A 13,114-nucleotide genomic window follows, 5' to 3' on the forward strand; every position below is an offset into this window, starting at 1 on the left:
GGGGAACTGAAACCGAAGCCCAAAGAGGAGAGGAGGGCACGGGAACGGGGTCTGGGTGCTCAGGGGGTGCTTTGGGTGCTGGAAACTCCTTCTGCCATGGCTGGGGAGGCTCTGGGGTGCTCAGGAATGCTCAGGGATGTGCAGGGATGTCCATGGATGTGCAGGGATGTCCATGGATGTGCAGGGATGTTCTGGGATATTCTGGGATGCTCAGGGATGTTCCAGGATGTTCAGGAATGCTCAGGGGTGTTCTGGGATGTCCGTGGATGTTCAGGGATGTTCTGGGATGTTCAGGAATGCCCTGGGGTGTTCAAGGATGTAAAGGGGGGTTCGGGGAGGTGCAGGGATATGCAGGAATGCTCAGGGATATTTAGGGAGGCTCAGGAATGCTCAGGGATGTTATGGGATGCTCAGGAATGTTATGGGATATTCAGGAATGCTCTGGGGAGGCTCAGGGATGTTATGGGATGCTCAGGAGTGCTCAGGAATACTCAGGGATGTTATGGGATATTCAGGAATGCTCAGGGATGTTATGGGATGCTCAGGGTTGTTATGGGATGTTCAGGGATGTTCAGGGATATTCAGGAATGCTCAGGGATGTTATGGGATGCTCAGGGTTGTTATGGGATATTCAGGAATGCTCAGGGATGTTCTGGGGGTGCTCCTGGGGAGGCAGGAGCTGCTGCCCCTGGGGCACAGTCAGGGGCTGCTGCTGGGCCCAGCTCTGCACTGTCCCCCCTTCCCTGAGTTCAAATCCAATTTTTAGTTAAAACAGTGATTAAATCCAGGTTTAGTTAAAACCGAGATTAAATCCATGTTCCGTGCTGTGCCCCCAGATCCGCTACAAGGAGGAGTTTGAGAAGAACAAGGGCAAAGGTTTCAGCGTGGTGGCCGACACCCCTGAGCTGCAGAGGATCAGGAAGACTCAGGATCAGATCAGCAACGTGAGTGACATCTGTGACATTGCTGTGACAGTGACCCTGACCCTGCTGTGACCCTGACCCGGCTGTGACTGTGACATTGACACTGCTGTGACTGTGACATTGACACTGCTGTGACTGTGACATTGACACTGCTGTGACCCTGCTGTGACAGTGACCCGGCTGGGACTGTGACCCGGCTGGGACTGTGACAGTGACACTGCTGTGACAGTGACACTGCTGTGACAGTGACCCGGCTGTGGCTGTGACAGTGACCCGGCTGTGGCTGTGACTGTGACCCTGCTGTGACAGTGGCACGGCTGTGACCCTGCTGTGACATGGCTGTGACAGTGACTGTGACCCTGACCCTGCTGTGACCCTGACCCGGCTGTGACAGTGACCCTGACCCTGCTGTGACTGTGACAGTGACAGTGACCCTGCTGTGACACTGACACGGCTGTGACATGGCTGTGACAGTGACTGTGACAGTGACCCTGCTGTGACACGGCTGTGGCCTTGCTGTGACAGTGACAGTGACCCGACAGTGACCCTGACCCTGACCCGGCTGTGACAGTGACCCTGACCCGGCTGTGACAGTGACCCTGACCCTGACCCGGCTGTGACAGTGACCCTGACCCGGCTGTGACAGTGACCCTGGCCCTGCTGTGACAGTGACCCTGGCCCTGCTGTGACCTCCGGGGGCAGCTGCTGACACAGCCTGGATCACAAATTCCTGCAGTCCTGGCAGGAATCGTTCTCCTGCCTGATTGCCCGGGGTTTTGGTTTAATTTGAATTTTTTGGTCAACGTACTAAATAACGTTAAAGGTTTGATTTGTTCATATAAATACATTTATTTTCTGTTGTGAGACAGAAGCAGGAGTAAAAGAGCAAGGCAGGCATAAAACTTAAAAGGGTATAAAACTTTATTAACTACACAGAGAAATGTAAATTTAGAGTAAGATCTTCAGACTACTCTTTTTTTTTCCTTTCCTAACTTTTATAACAACAAGATAAACATAGAAACAACTACTTCAGTCAGTTTTTAACTTAAATAGTTTTTTTTTTTTTAGTTTACTTTGGAGTAAATTCCCAATTGTGGAATATCCTGAGCTCCAGGGTGGGGGGATCCCCAAATCCCAATTGTGGAATATCCTGAGCTCCAGGGGGGATCCCCAAATCCCAATTGTGGAATATCCTGAGCTCCAGGGTGGGGGGATCCCCAAATCCCAATTGTGGAATATCCTGAGCTCCAGGGTGGGGGGATCCCCAAATCCCAATTGTGGAATATCCTGAGCTCCAAGGGGGGATCCCCAAATCCCAATTCCTGTCCCTGCAGTCCGGGGATCGCTGGGCTCTGTCCCCTCCCCCGCTGTCTCTGCGTGCCTGGGGATGGCTCAGGGATGGTGGAGCTTTGCCATGGAGAGGCAGGGGGATGGACTGGGATGTGCAGGGATGGACTGGGATGGATGGGGATGGACTGGGATGTGCAGGGATGGATAGAGATGGACTGGGATGTGCTGGGATGTGCAGGGATGGACTGGGATGTGCTGGGGTCGATGGGGATGGACTGGGATGTGCAGGGGTGTTCAGGGATAGACTGGGATGTGCAGGGACGGACAGGGGTGCTCAGGGATGGATTGGGATGGTTGGGAATGTGGAGGGCTGTGCAGGGATGGACTGGGATAGACTGGGATGCTCAGAGATGCTCAGGGATGGACAGGGATAGTTGGGGATGTGCAGGGACGGACAGGGGATGCTCAGGGATGGATAGAAATGGGCTGGGGTGCTCAGGGATGGATAGGGATGGTTGGGAATGTGCAGGGATGAGCAGAGGATGTGCAGGGATGGGCTGGGGTGCTCAGGGATGGATAGGAATGCTCAGAGAGGCTCAAGGAGATTTGGGGGTGCTCAGGGATGTGCAGGGATGCCCTGGGATGTTCAGGGATATTTGGGGGTGCTCAGGGATGTGCAGGGATGCCCTGGGATGTTCAGGGATATTTGGGGGTGCTCAGGCTTCCAGTCTGGCTGTGGCTGCCCCTGCCCCAAATCTCCCACGCAGGGACTCATTGTCCTTGGGCTGCTGGGGAAAGCCAGGAGTGTTCTGGGGAAGGGACAGGGCTGGATTCTCCTGCTGGATTCTCCCTGCTCTGTCACTCCTTTCCATCAGAAACCTCTCGGGCTCCACGAGCTGCTCTGCTGCTCCCTGAGCTCCTCCTGCTTTTCCACCCCCAAGATTCCCAGCCCTGGAGCCGCTGGCTGCTCCTGGAGTGGCCAGGGAAGGGGTTTGGAGTGCAGAGAGATGTTGCCACAGCAGGAGCTCACACAAAATCCCAGGAAACCCCAGCAGGGGTGGGAGAGGGATTTTTATTCCCTCTTTTTCTGCTGCCATTGTGCAGCTCTCGGCATCCCGTGGGATGTGATGGACGCACCAAAGCCCGGGCAGGGAATGGGATCCGAGCTGGAAGATTTTCCCTGGGGCAGCTCTGAGCTGGCAGCTTCCCCGGAGTGGGGCTGGGGGGGTTTGGGGCCATGAAGTGACAGCAGGGAGCTGAGCCCGGGCCCCTCACCCTCTCCCAGCCGTTCCCAGTGTCTGGCTGCCAGCCTGGGGTGGCCGTGACCCACTTAGGAGAGACACAGAAACCGAGCCCAGCCCTGTCCCCGCCTGCGCTCGGGGGGGGCAGGAACGGGGGCAGGGCAGGGGGGAGAACCCCGGGAATGGGGCTGGGCATGGCCCGAGACATCCTGGGGCTGTGCCAGGGGCTGTTCCTGCTCCTGGGGCTGTGCCAGGGGCTGTTCCTGCTCCCGGGGCTGTTCCCGAGGCTGTCCTTGTCCCTGTCCCTTCTCCTGAGGCTCTTCCTGATCCTGGGGGCTGTGCCAGGGGCTGTTCCTGATCCTGGGGCTGTCCTTGTCCCTGTTCCTGTTCCTGGGGCTGTTCCCGAGGCTGTTCCTGTTCCCAAACCTCTCCAGGGGCTGCCCCGACTCCTGTCCCTGTCCCTGGGGGCTGTTCCTGCTCCTGGGGCTGTTCCCGAGGCTGTCCTTGTCCCTGTCCCTTCTCCTGTCCCTGTTCCCAAATCTTTCTTGGGGCTGTCCCTGATCCTGGGGGCTGTTCCCGGGGCTGTCCCTGTCCTTGTCCCTGTCCCCAGGGCCATCCCAGCCTCCCGGGGGTCCCCACACATCAGGGGTTGCTGTCCCTGCTCTCTCTGCTCCCTCCAGCCTGTCACTGTTTAACCAGGGGACATTCCCAGGCTCCAGGTGCTTCCCGTGGCAACTCATTAACAGCACGGGGTTAATTAGTAACTTTTAACCCTCGTGGTTGGGTTAACCCTTCCCTCCTGCCCGCCCTGGGGTCCCCTCTGCCCCCCTGGCACTGGGGGCTGCACACCAGAATTCCTAAAGGGGATTTTGCTCTGTGGTTTGGGAGGAATCTCATCCTGAAAAAAAAATTCCTCATCCTGAAAAAAAATTCCTCATCCCAAAGGCCCCAAAAGCTCCTCCTGTGTGTGGCACAAACTGCTCTGAGCATGTCCCCGTGCCCTGGGATGGGGCAGGAGCCCCCGGGATTTTCTGGGATGGGGAAGGAGCCCCCCAGGATTTTCTGGGGTGGAAAAAGAGCCGATCTGGGATGGGGGGAAGGATCCTGGAATCCTTCAGGCTGGAAAAGCCTCGAGGCCAGCACTGCCCTCAGCACCAGCCCAAATCCCCAAATGCCACATCCACGTGGGCTTTTAACCCTTTCAGGGACGGTGACTCCACTGGGCAGCCCCGCCTCCCTTTTCTGAAGGAATTCTCCCATTTCCAATCCCCTCCCCGCTGCCGTTTCCTCATCCCGCCCCTTTTTCCCTGGGAGAAGCTGCTGCAGGGCCGGGCTCTGAGCTGTCGCACCCTGCCCTGCAGATCAAATACCACGAGGAGTTCGAGAGGAGCCGGATGGGCCCCAGCCCCAGCGAGGGCTCGGAGCCCGAGCGCCGCAATTCCCAGGAGAGCAGCGGCTACCGGAGAGCAGAGCCCCAGCCCCAGCAACAGCTGGGCCAGCCCGGGGCCACAGGTGAGCCTGGGCCAGCCCTGGGGCTTCCAAATCCCTCTTCTGGGTCATTTCAAATCCCAGTTCGTGGATCTACCCAGATCCCAGTTCAGAATCAACCAAATCCCAGTTCAGGATAACTCAAATCCCAGTTCATGGATCCACCCACAAATCCCAGTTCAGGATAATTCAAATCCCAGTCCATGCATCCACCCACATCCCAGTTCATGGATCCATCCAGATCCCAGTTTAGGATCATCCAAATCCCAGTTCATGGATCCACCCCCAAATCCCAGTTTAGGATCATTCACATCCCAGTTCAGGGTCACACAAATCCCAGTTCAGGACCACCCACATTGCAATTAATGGATGCACTTTTCCCTCCACATCCCAGTTCAGGATCCACTCAAATCCCAGATCAAGATCACCCACAGCCCAGTTCCTGATCCCTCATTCCCATCCCAGTTCCTGATCCCTCATTCCCATCCCAGTCCGGGTTCCCTCGTTCCCAGTCCAGGTTCCCTCGTTCCCAGTCCAGGTTCCCTCATTCCCGGTCCGGGTTCCCTCATTCCCGGTCCGGGTTCCCTCGTTCCCCCCCGGTTCACGGATCCTTTCCCGCAGTTTTCCAGCCGCCGCCTCCATCCCAATCCTTCTCTTACCCGGACCCGGCCGCTCCGGCCTCGGCCCAGCGCAGCGCCCCGCCGGGGGGAGGGGTGAGTACAGCCCGGCCCCCATGGCTGTCACAGTGTCCCCATGGCTGTCACAGTGTCCCCATGGCTGTCACAGTGTCCCCATGATTGTCCCCATGGCTGTCACAGTGTCCCCATGTCCCCCTGACTGTCCCCGTGTCCCCATGGCTGTCACAATGTCACAGTGTCCCCATGGGTGTTACAGTGTCCCCATGATTGTCCCCATGGCTGTCACAGTGTCCCCATGTCCCCGTGGCTGTCCCCGTGGCTGTCACAGTGTCCCGGTGTCCCCGTGGCTGTCCCGATGTCCCCATGGCTGTCACAGTGTCCCGGTGTCCCCGTGGCTGTCCCGGTGTCCCCATGGCTGTCACAGTGTCCCGGTGTCCCCGTGGTTGTCCCGGTGTCCCCATGGCTGTCACAGTGTCCCCGTGGCTGTCACAGTGTCCCGGTGTCCCCATGGCGGTCCCCGTGGCTGTCCCGGTGTCCCCATGGCTGTCCCCGTGGCTGTCCCGATGTCCCCGTGGCTGTCCCGATGTCCCCGTGGCTGTCCCGGTGTCCCGGTGGCTGTCACGGTGTCCCCGTGTCCCCACAGAAGCGTTTCCGCGCTGTCTATGATTACAACGCGGCGGACGAGGACGAGGTGTCGTTCCAGGACGGGGACACCATCATCAACGTGCAGCAGATCGATGACGGCTGGATGTACGGCACGGTGGAGCGCACGGGGGACACGGGCATGCTCCCGGCCAACTACGTGGAGGCCATCTGAGCCCGGCGACACGCCCGGCCCGCCTGTCCCCTCCCCTCTGGGCGTCTCCTGTCCCCTCCCCCTGTCCCCTTTGTCCCCTCTGTGTCCGGTTTCTGTCGCCAGTTCTTGCTCCGTGGTGGCCCCGTGCGGGTCAAAGCCCCGGGGCTTTGCTGCTCCTGTCCCTCCTGGGGGAAACTTCCAGAAATCCCAGAAAAGGGAGGGAGAGGGAGGAGGAGGAGAGGCCACGTCAGGACCAAATTCCCGCTGTGGGGTGGGAGAGGTGAGGGGGGCTCATCCCGAGGGTGCCCTGGGCTCATCCCGAGATTCTTTGGGATCAGGGATGGGTTTGCAGCTCCTTGAGCTCATCCCGAGGGTGTCCTGGGCTGGGTTGGGAGCCCCTCCAGCTCAGGCTCATCCCGAGGGTGTCCTGGGCTTATTCCAAACGTGCCCTGGGCTCAAGGAAGGATTTGCAGCTCCTTGGGCTCATCCCGAGGGTTCTCTGGGATCAGGGCTGGGTTTGCAGCTCCTCTTTCCCCTCTCAGCTCCAGCTCGGGCTCATCCCGTGGCTGCTCCCAGCTCCCCTCTGCTCCCTTCAGTCCTCAAAGCAGGAAAAAAAAAAAAAATCTTTGTTCAGGTAAAATCTCCCAACACAATCTCTCTCCTGGGCATTCTGAGCTCGGGGAGCTCTGGGGGAGGCTCTGGGTGTTCCCTCCGGAGAAGGAGCAGCCCTGGGGCTGCTCTGGCTGGAGGGTTGGGCTGGGATGAGCCCCCTGGATTGGGATGAACCCCCTGGAACTGAGATGATCCCCCTGAAATTGGGATAGATCCCTGGAATTGGGATAAACCCCTGGAACTGGGATTACCCTGGATTGGGATGAGCCCCCTGGATTGGGATTACCCTGGATTGGGATGAGCCCCCTGCAGCTCCAGCTCCCTCCGAGTCTCCTGGGGAATCTTTTCCTCCCACCCAGAATTTTCCTGCTTTTCTCCTGCTGCTGCTGCTGAGAGCTGCCACCACTTTGGTGGTGCCACCTCAACCAATCCTGGCTGATTGACTGTCCCCCTGGCTGATTGATTGTCCCCCTGGCTGATTGTCCCCTGGCTGATTGTCCCCTGGCTGATTGTCTGTCCCCCTGGCTGATTGTCCCCTGGCTGTTCCCTGGCTGATGTGGCACCCGAGCCACCCTGCATCTCTCATTCTCAGCTGGTGGCAGCATTTTGGGACCTTTTTGGGACCATTTTGGGACCATTTTGGGATGGTGTCATGGACCAAAACATCAAAGCCCATCCCTGTCCCCTCCTGCTCCGGGACAGGGTCGGGTGAAACTGGAAATGAGCAGGGAGGGAGGAGCAGGAGCTGGGGACAGCGGGAATGTCCCCGTGTGGGGCCGGCAGATCCCCCAGGAAAAACGGGAATAAGGGACCAAAGGGGCCGAGTGAGACATTCCTTGGTCCTGCTGGGGACACGTCCTTGGGGACACCTCCCTTCCCCGGGGGGCTGGGATGGGGGACAGGGAAAAGGGAATCCCGGCTGCAGTGGGGTCAGGGATTGGCACCAGAACAGCCAGGAGGGGCTGTCCAGGGTGGGAATCCCAACTTCAGTGGGATCAGGGACAGGGATTTAGGGTGACACCAGAGCAGGAAAACCCAGGGGCTGTCCAGGGTGGGAATCCCAGCTCTGTAGGGTGACAGGGACAGGGATTTAGGGATTCAGGGTGACAACCAGAACACCCAGGATGGGAATCTTGGCTGCAGGGTGACAGGGACAAGGATTTAGGGATTCAGGGTGACACAGGAGCAGCCAGGAGGGGCTGTCCAGGATGGGAATCCCAACTTAAGTGGGATCAAGGACAGGAATTGAGGGTGACACCGGAGCAGAACGTCCAGGATGGGAATCCCGGCTGCAGTGGGATCAGGGATTTGGGGATTCAGGGTGACACCAGAACACCCAGGATGGGAATCCCAGCTGTAGGGTGACAGGAATTTCGGGATTCAGGGTGACACAGGAGCAGCCAGGAGGGGCTGTCCGGGCTGGGAATCCCGGCTGGTGCTAAAACAGGGAGCACAAGGGCAGGGGGAGCCACCTCTCCCTGCTGTAAATCCTCTTCTTAATCACGTTCTTGTCTGGGAAATGGAGGGGGGAGCATCAATGTGAATAAACCCTTTTTTAATGGACCAAATAACACAGGAAATTCCCTTTTGGGATCCAGACCTTTTTTTAATCCTTCCTCGAAACCGATGTCCCTAAATTCTCCCCTCCCGTGCCTCTTTCACCCCCGCCATGGGAAAACAAAACCTCTTACTGCTTGATTTCTGCCTTTTCTCTCAACTTTATGCACTTTTTTGCCTTTTTTTTTTCATAGCTGAAAAAGCACCTAAACCTGTATTTAAAATAAAGAAAGAAATAAATAAAAGAGTAAAAAAAAAAAAAAAAACAAAAAAAAAAACAAGGAAGAAGAACGATTAAAAAGCTGAATGATTGCTTCTCATCACGTGTAAAATAGACCTCGTCCACCCCAGCTTCCCTGGTCTCAGTGCTGAGCTTAGAACGTGTTTTCCTTGGGATTCGTCGCTTGATTGGGGTTTTGTCCTTGTGTCCTCCTTCCTGGGTTGAGCACCCACCAGTTTAAAAAAAAAAAAAAAAAAGAAAAATGAAAGTTATTTGGCTTTTTTTTTTTTTGCTTTTTTTTTTTCCCCAAAAAAATGAAAACCCGCGGAATGGAACAACCCGACCGATTCTCTTCCCGGTTGACTCGGATTGAAAATAAAAGTTTAATTTTTACCTGCTGATTGTGCTGGCTTTGATTGCAGCCGCTTTTCCTGTTTGTTTGGGACGAGGGGAGGTTTCCAGAGCTCGGCTTTTCATCCACCTGGGCTGCAGCTCCTTGGCTCATCCCCCGCTTTGGCAAAGCCCAGGGTTGTGTTTTGGAGCCCGGGGGATTCCGTGGAGCCCTGGGAATTCAGGCGTTGCTGGGTGGGATTTTCAGCGGTGTTTAAAAAAAAAATCCTGCGGGTGTGAAAGCGAAAAAAAAATCGAGAAAAACAAAGCGGCGGTGCCAGGGAAGGGGAAGGTGATTCAGGCTGGTCCCAGCGTGGATTTTCGCTCATTTTCCCATTTTCCCTCCTTTCCCCAAAGGATGGGCGCGTTCCCAGCTCCGGACTGGGGGGGGTGGGGGGGGGGTCACATCCCCGTGGGCACCCCCTGGAATTGGGGAGCGCTTTGGGAAGGAAGGAGCAGGGGTAGAACAAACCCCCCCAGCGGGGAGAGACGGCCCCGGGCGCCAGCGCTGGGCTGAGCCGCTGTGCGAGCCTTCATCCCCCGCTGGAGAGCGGCTCCGGCAGCAGCGCCGCAGCCTGGGCCGGACTGGGCAGGACCAGCGGCGCCTCTGCCCTGCCAGGAGCCCCGGAGCCCTTCCCGGAGCTCTGAATCCCTGCCAGGAGCCCCGGAGCCATTCCCGGAGCCCTGAATTCCTGCCCGGAACTCTGCCAGGAAGCCTGGAGCCCTGAATCCCTGCATCCCTGCATCCCTGAATCCCTGCATCCCTGAATCCCTGAATCCCTCCATCTCTGAATCCCTTCATCCCTGCATTCCTGCCGGGAGCCCCTTCCCCCCCGCGTCTCCTCCTCCTCCCTCCCTCCCTCGCCATGCTGGACATTTTCATCCTGATGTTTTTCGCCATCATCGGCCTGGTGATCCTGTCCTACATCATTTACATGCTCTGAAGGAGCCGCCGCGGGAGATGCGGCCCCGCAGCAGCCGAGGGGCGGCCAGGTGAGCTCCTGGCCCCGCCAGGTGTGAGTTACGGGGGAGGAACGTGCCGGGAGGGGGGGCAGGGGGCGGTTTTGGGGTCGGTGCTCCAAGGGGGGCACCGGGGCTGATTTTACAATCCAGGCCGCTCAGCCACTGCGCAGCTGCCGGGCTCTCCCTGCGGGATTTACCCGCCTGGAAAAGCCGCTCTCTGCAGCTCGGGCCGCCGGCTTTTGTTCCTGAGAGGGGAGAAACGGAGAAGCTCCGGGAGAAACCGGAGCTGCTCCATCCCCGCACGGAGCTGCTCCATCCCCACTTCTCCCGCATGGAGCTGCTCCATCCCCTCTGCTCCTCCCCGCACGGAGCTGCTCCATCCCCGCTTCTCCTGCACGGAGCTGCTCCATCCCCTCTGTCCATCCCCGCTGCTCCATCCCCGCTGCTCCCGCAGCTCCGGGCCCGGCTCACACCGGCCTCTGTTTTCTCTCTTTTCTCTCTTTTCTCTCTTTTCTCTTTCTCTCCCGCAGCCTCCGCCCGGTTCGAGTCCCCCGGAGCCTCCTGGAGCAGCGTTAACCTCTGCGAGCCCGGAGCAGAGCACGGAGCGCTCACGGAGCCGGCGGGGCCGCGGACGGAATGGGGGGACACGGGAGGGGCTCCGAGGGGCTGCCAGGACCTGGCTAATCCCCCTGCCAGGACCCGGCTAATCCACCTGCCAGGACCCGGCTAATCCACCTGCCAGGACCTGGCTAATCTCCCTGCCAGGACCTGGCTAATCCCCCTGCCAGGACCTGTGTCCTTCCCCTGCCAGGACCCGTGTCCTTCCCCTGCCAGGACCTGTGTCCTTCCCCTGCCAGGACCCGTGTTTTTCCTTCTCCTGGGATGCTCCCGGTGACGCCCGCGGTGTCCCCAGGGGGACGCGGGGGGTCCCGTCCCCCCCATTTCTGTGTCGTGGTCCCCTCGGCATGAGCGCGTCCGAGGCCGCTCATCCGGGCTTAAAATTTGAGGAAATCGCTTCTATTTCTGATGAGCAGCGTTCGGGGAGTGGAATAAAGAGCAATGACACGGGAGAGGGAAAATGGCTGCTGGTGTCACTGCAGGGATGGGCAGGGGGGACAAACTGGGAGCTCAGAGGGATCCCGGGAATGCTGAGAGATGGAAAATCCAGGCTGAGGCACCTCTGTGTCACCCCCCAGGGGAGGGGTCCCTGCTCTGGGCACGGTGGGGACCCCAGGCTGTCCCCCCCCGAGTGTCCCCACCCCTCCCTCGGGTCCCTCTCGGGTGTTTGGGGAAGCCTTGGATGGGAAAGGGAACGTTTTTAACACCATGGAAATTCCTGGGGGATGGAAAGAACATTTCAGAATTTCATTTCCTCCTCGCTTGGAGATGCCTGGGGAGGTGTTCGGGGCATCAGGAGGATTTTTCTTGTCCTCTGCATCAATCCCTGCCCTCCCACCACCACTCACGGGCAATGAATGCAAGTTTCACCCTCCTAAAAGACAAAATTTTCACATTCCTGGTGTCCCCCAGGGTTTTATATTTTTCTGAGCAATAAACACCTGGAATACCCAGAATGGGGAAACCTTTGTGCCCCTTCAGTTATCCATGGAAACACCACAAAACCGCGTGAGAGAACAGGATCCAGGGAGAGCAGGGGGCCAGGAAATGCTGGAATGGGCTGGTGTGACTTTCAGGGTTCACAGGGGGAAAAAAAATCGGATTTCAGAGCCTGGGAATGCTGGATGTGGTCAGTGCTGCCAGCTGAACGCTCGACACTGAAATTTCCGGCCAGGAAAACTCCCCAGAGAAATTCCAAGCTGGGGATTTCACCCCGAGCGCATTCCTGGAACCGCCCGGGGTGATCCCTCCCACCGAGCCCCGGAGGTGAGGAAATGCTGCTCCCTCACCCCGGCACAAAGAGAGCCGGGAATTGGGAGCCTGAAACATTCCTGGAGAATTCCTGCAGTTCTCTGTAATGGGAATCATGAGCCTGAAACGTTCCTGGAGGAATTCCTGCAGTTCTCAGTAATGGGAATCGGGACCTGAAACATTCCTGGAGAATTCCTGCAGACACAAATCATGTTCTCAGTAATGGAAATCTGGAGCCTGAACCATTCCTGGAGAATTCCTGCAGGTTCAAGTCCTGTTCTCAGTAATGGGAATCAGGAGCCTGAATCATTCCTGGAAGAATTCCTGCAGACACAAATCATATTCTCAGTAATGGAAATCAGGAGCCCACTGAACCATTCCTGGAGGAATTTCTGCAGGCACAAATCCTGCTCTCAGTAACGGGAATCAGGAGCCCTCTGAAACATTCCTGGAATAATTCCTGCAGTTCTCAGTAACGGGAATCTGGAGCTGAACCATTCCTGGAGAATTCCTGCAGACACCAATGCTGCTCTCAGTGACCTCCCCTCCTTCAGGCCGTGTGTGGAGCCACATCTGCAGCCATGAGGGGAGGGAGGAGGAATGTGTGGAATGGAAACTCGGCCGAGTGTGAAAGCAGGAACGATCCTTTCCTCTGACTCGCAGACCTCACAGAGCTGAAACCCAAAACTGCAGGGCCCAAACCCGGGCTGGGAGGGGTGGGAAAAGGGGACCAGGGCGGGGACAGCCCCTCCACAGCTCGGGCTGCAGCCAGGATCCAGCTCTGCCCTTCTAGCTTGGTGACATTTGCTCCTGGAGCTGGCTTTTACCCACCCTCCACTGCAGCAGTTAACATTTGGCAAAGGAAAAAGGAAAAAAAAAAAGGAAAAGGATTTAAAAAAGGAACATCTCCCTTTTCTCAAGTACCCCCTTCCCAGCTCTTCTGGACCTGGATGTGTTTGAGCTGATCCAAGGGGAGCTGGAAAAGGAGGGGACAGGGCTGGTGCCATTTCCCAGTTCACCCCAAACTGGGGAGGGGAGAGATTGGGAAGGAAAGTCCTGTTCGATGGAAATGTGGCAAAATCTGCCAGCAGGGATGTCCCTGGATCCCTGAAGTGTCCCAGGCCAGG

At 57.6% G+C, this 13,114-nt stretch overlaps 1 protein-coding gene and 2 long non-coding RNA genes across 4 annotated transcripts in view; 2 read left to right on the plus strand and 1 right to left on the minus strand.

Moving 5' to 3' along the window:
• The window catches only part of LASP1 (LIM and SH3 protein 1), a 32,068-nt gene extending 22,905 nt beyond the window's left edge, over positions 1-9,163 (plus strand). Inside the window, exons 4-7 of one of the 2 annotated variants that reach the window (XM_088179766.1) lie at positions 837-944; positions 4,816-4,966; positions 5,564-5,655; positions 6,224-6,763. In XM_088179766.1, the coding sequence (XP_088035892.1) occupies positions 837-944; positions 4,816-4,966; positions 5,564-5,655; positions 6,224-6,397 (525 nt within the window). In that variant the 3' untranslated portion in view covers positions 6,398-6,763. Of the gene's footprint in view, positions 1-836; positions 945-4,815; positions 4,967-5,563; positions 5,656-6,223 lie in introns of both variants that reach the window. The other variant, XM_088179765.1, reaches the window with a different exon arrangement.
• Positions 8,365-9,490, minus strand: LOC148221072 (uncharacterized). Its single transcript, XR_015808611.1, has 2 exons — positions 9,160-9,490; positions 8,365-8,981 (listed from the first exon to the last, which is right to left on the minus strand). It is a non-coding gene; the product is annotated as an uncharacterized LOC148221072 (long non-coding RNA).
• A 242-nt stretch (positions 9,491-9,732) lies between these two features.
• Positions 9,733-11,197, plus strand: LOC148221073 (uncharacterized). Its single transcript, XR_015808610.1, has 2 exons — positions 9,733-10,148; positions 10,649-11,197. It is a non-coding gene; the product is annotated as an uncharacterized LOC148221073 (long non-coding RNA).
• Positions 11,198-13,114: the final 1,917 nt, after the last annotated feature.

The sequence above is a fragment of the Sturnus vulgaris genome, chromosome 27 (assembly GCF_052056855.1).
Source record: "Sturnus vulgaris isolate bStuVul1 chromosome 27, bStuVul1.hap1, whole genome shotgun sequence".
NCBI classification, from domain to species: domain Eukaryota; kingdom Metazoa; phylum Chordata; class Aves; order Passeriformes; family Sturnidae; genus Sturnus; species Sturnus vulgaris.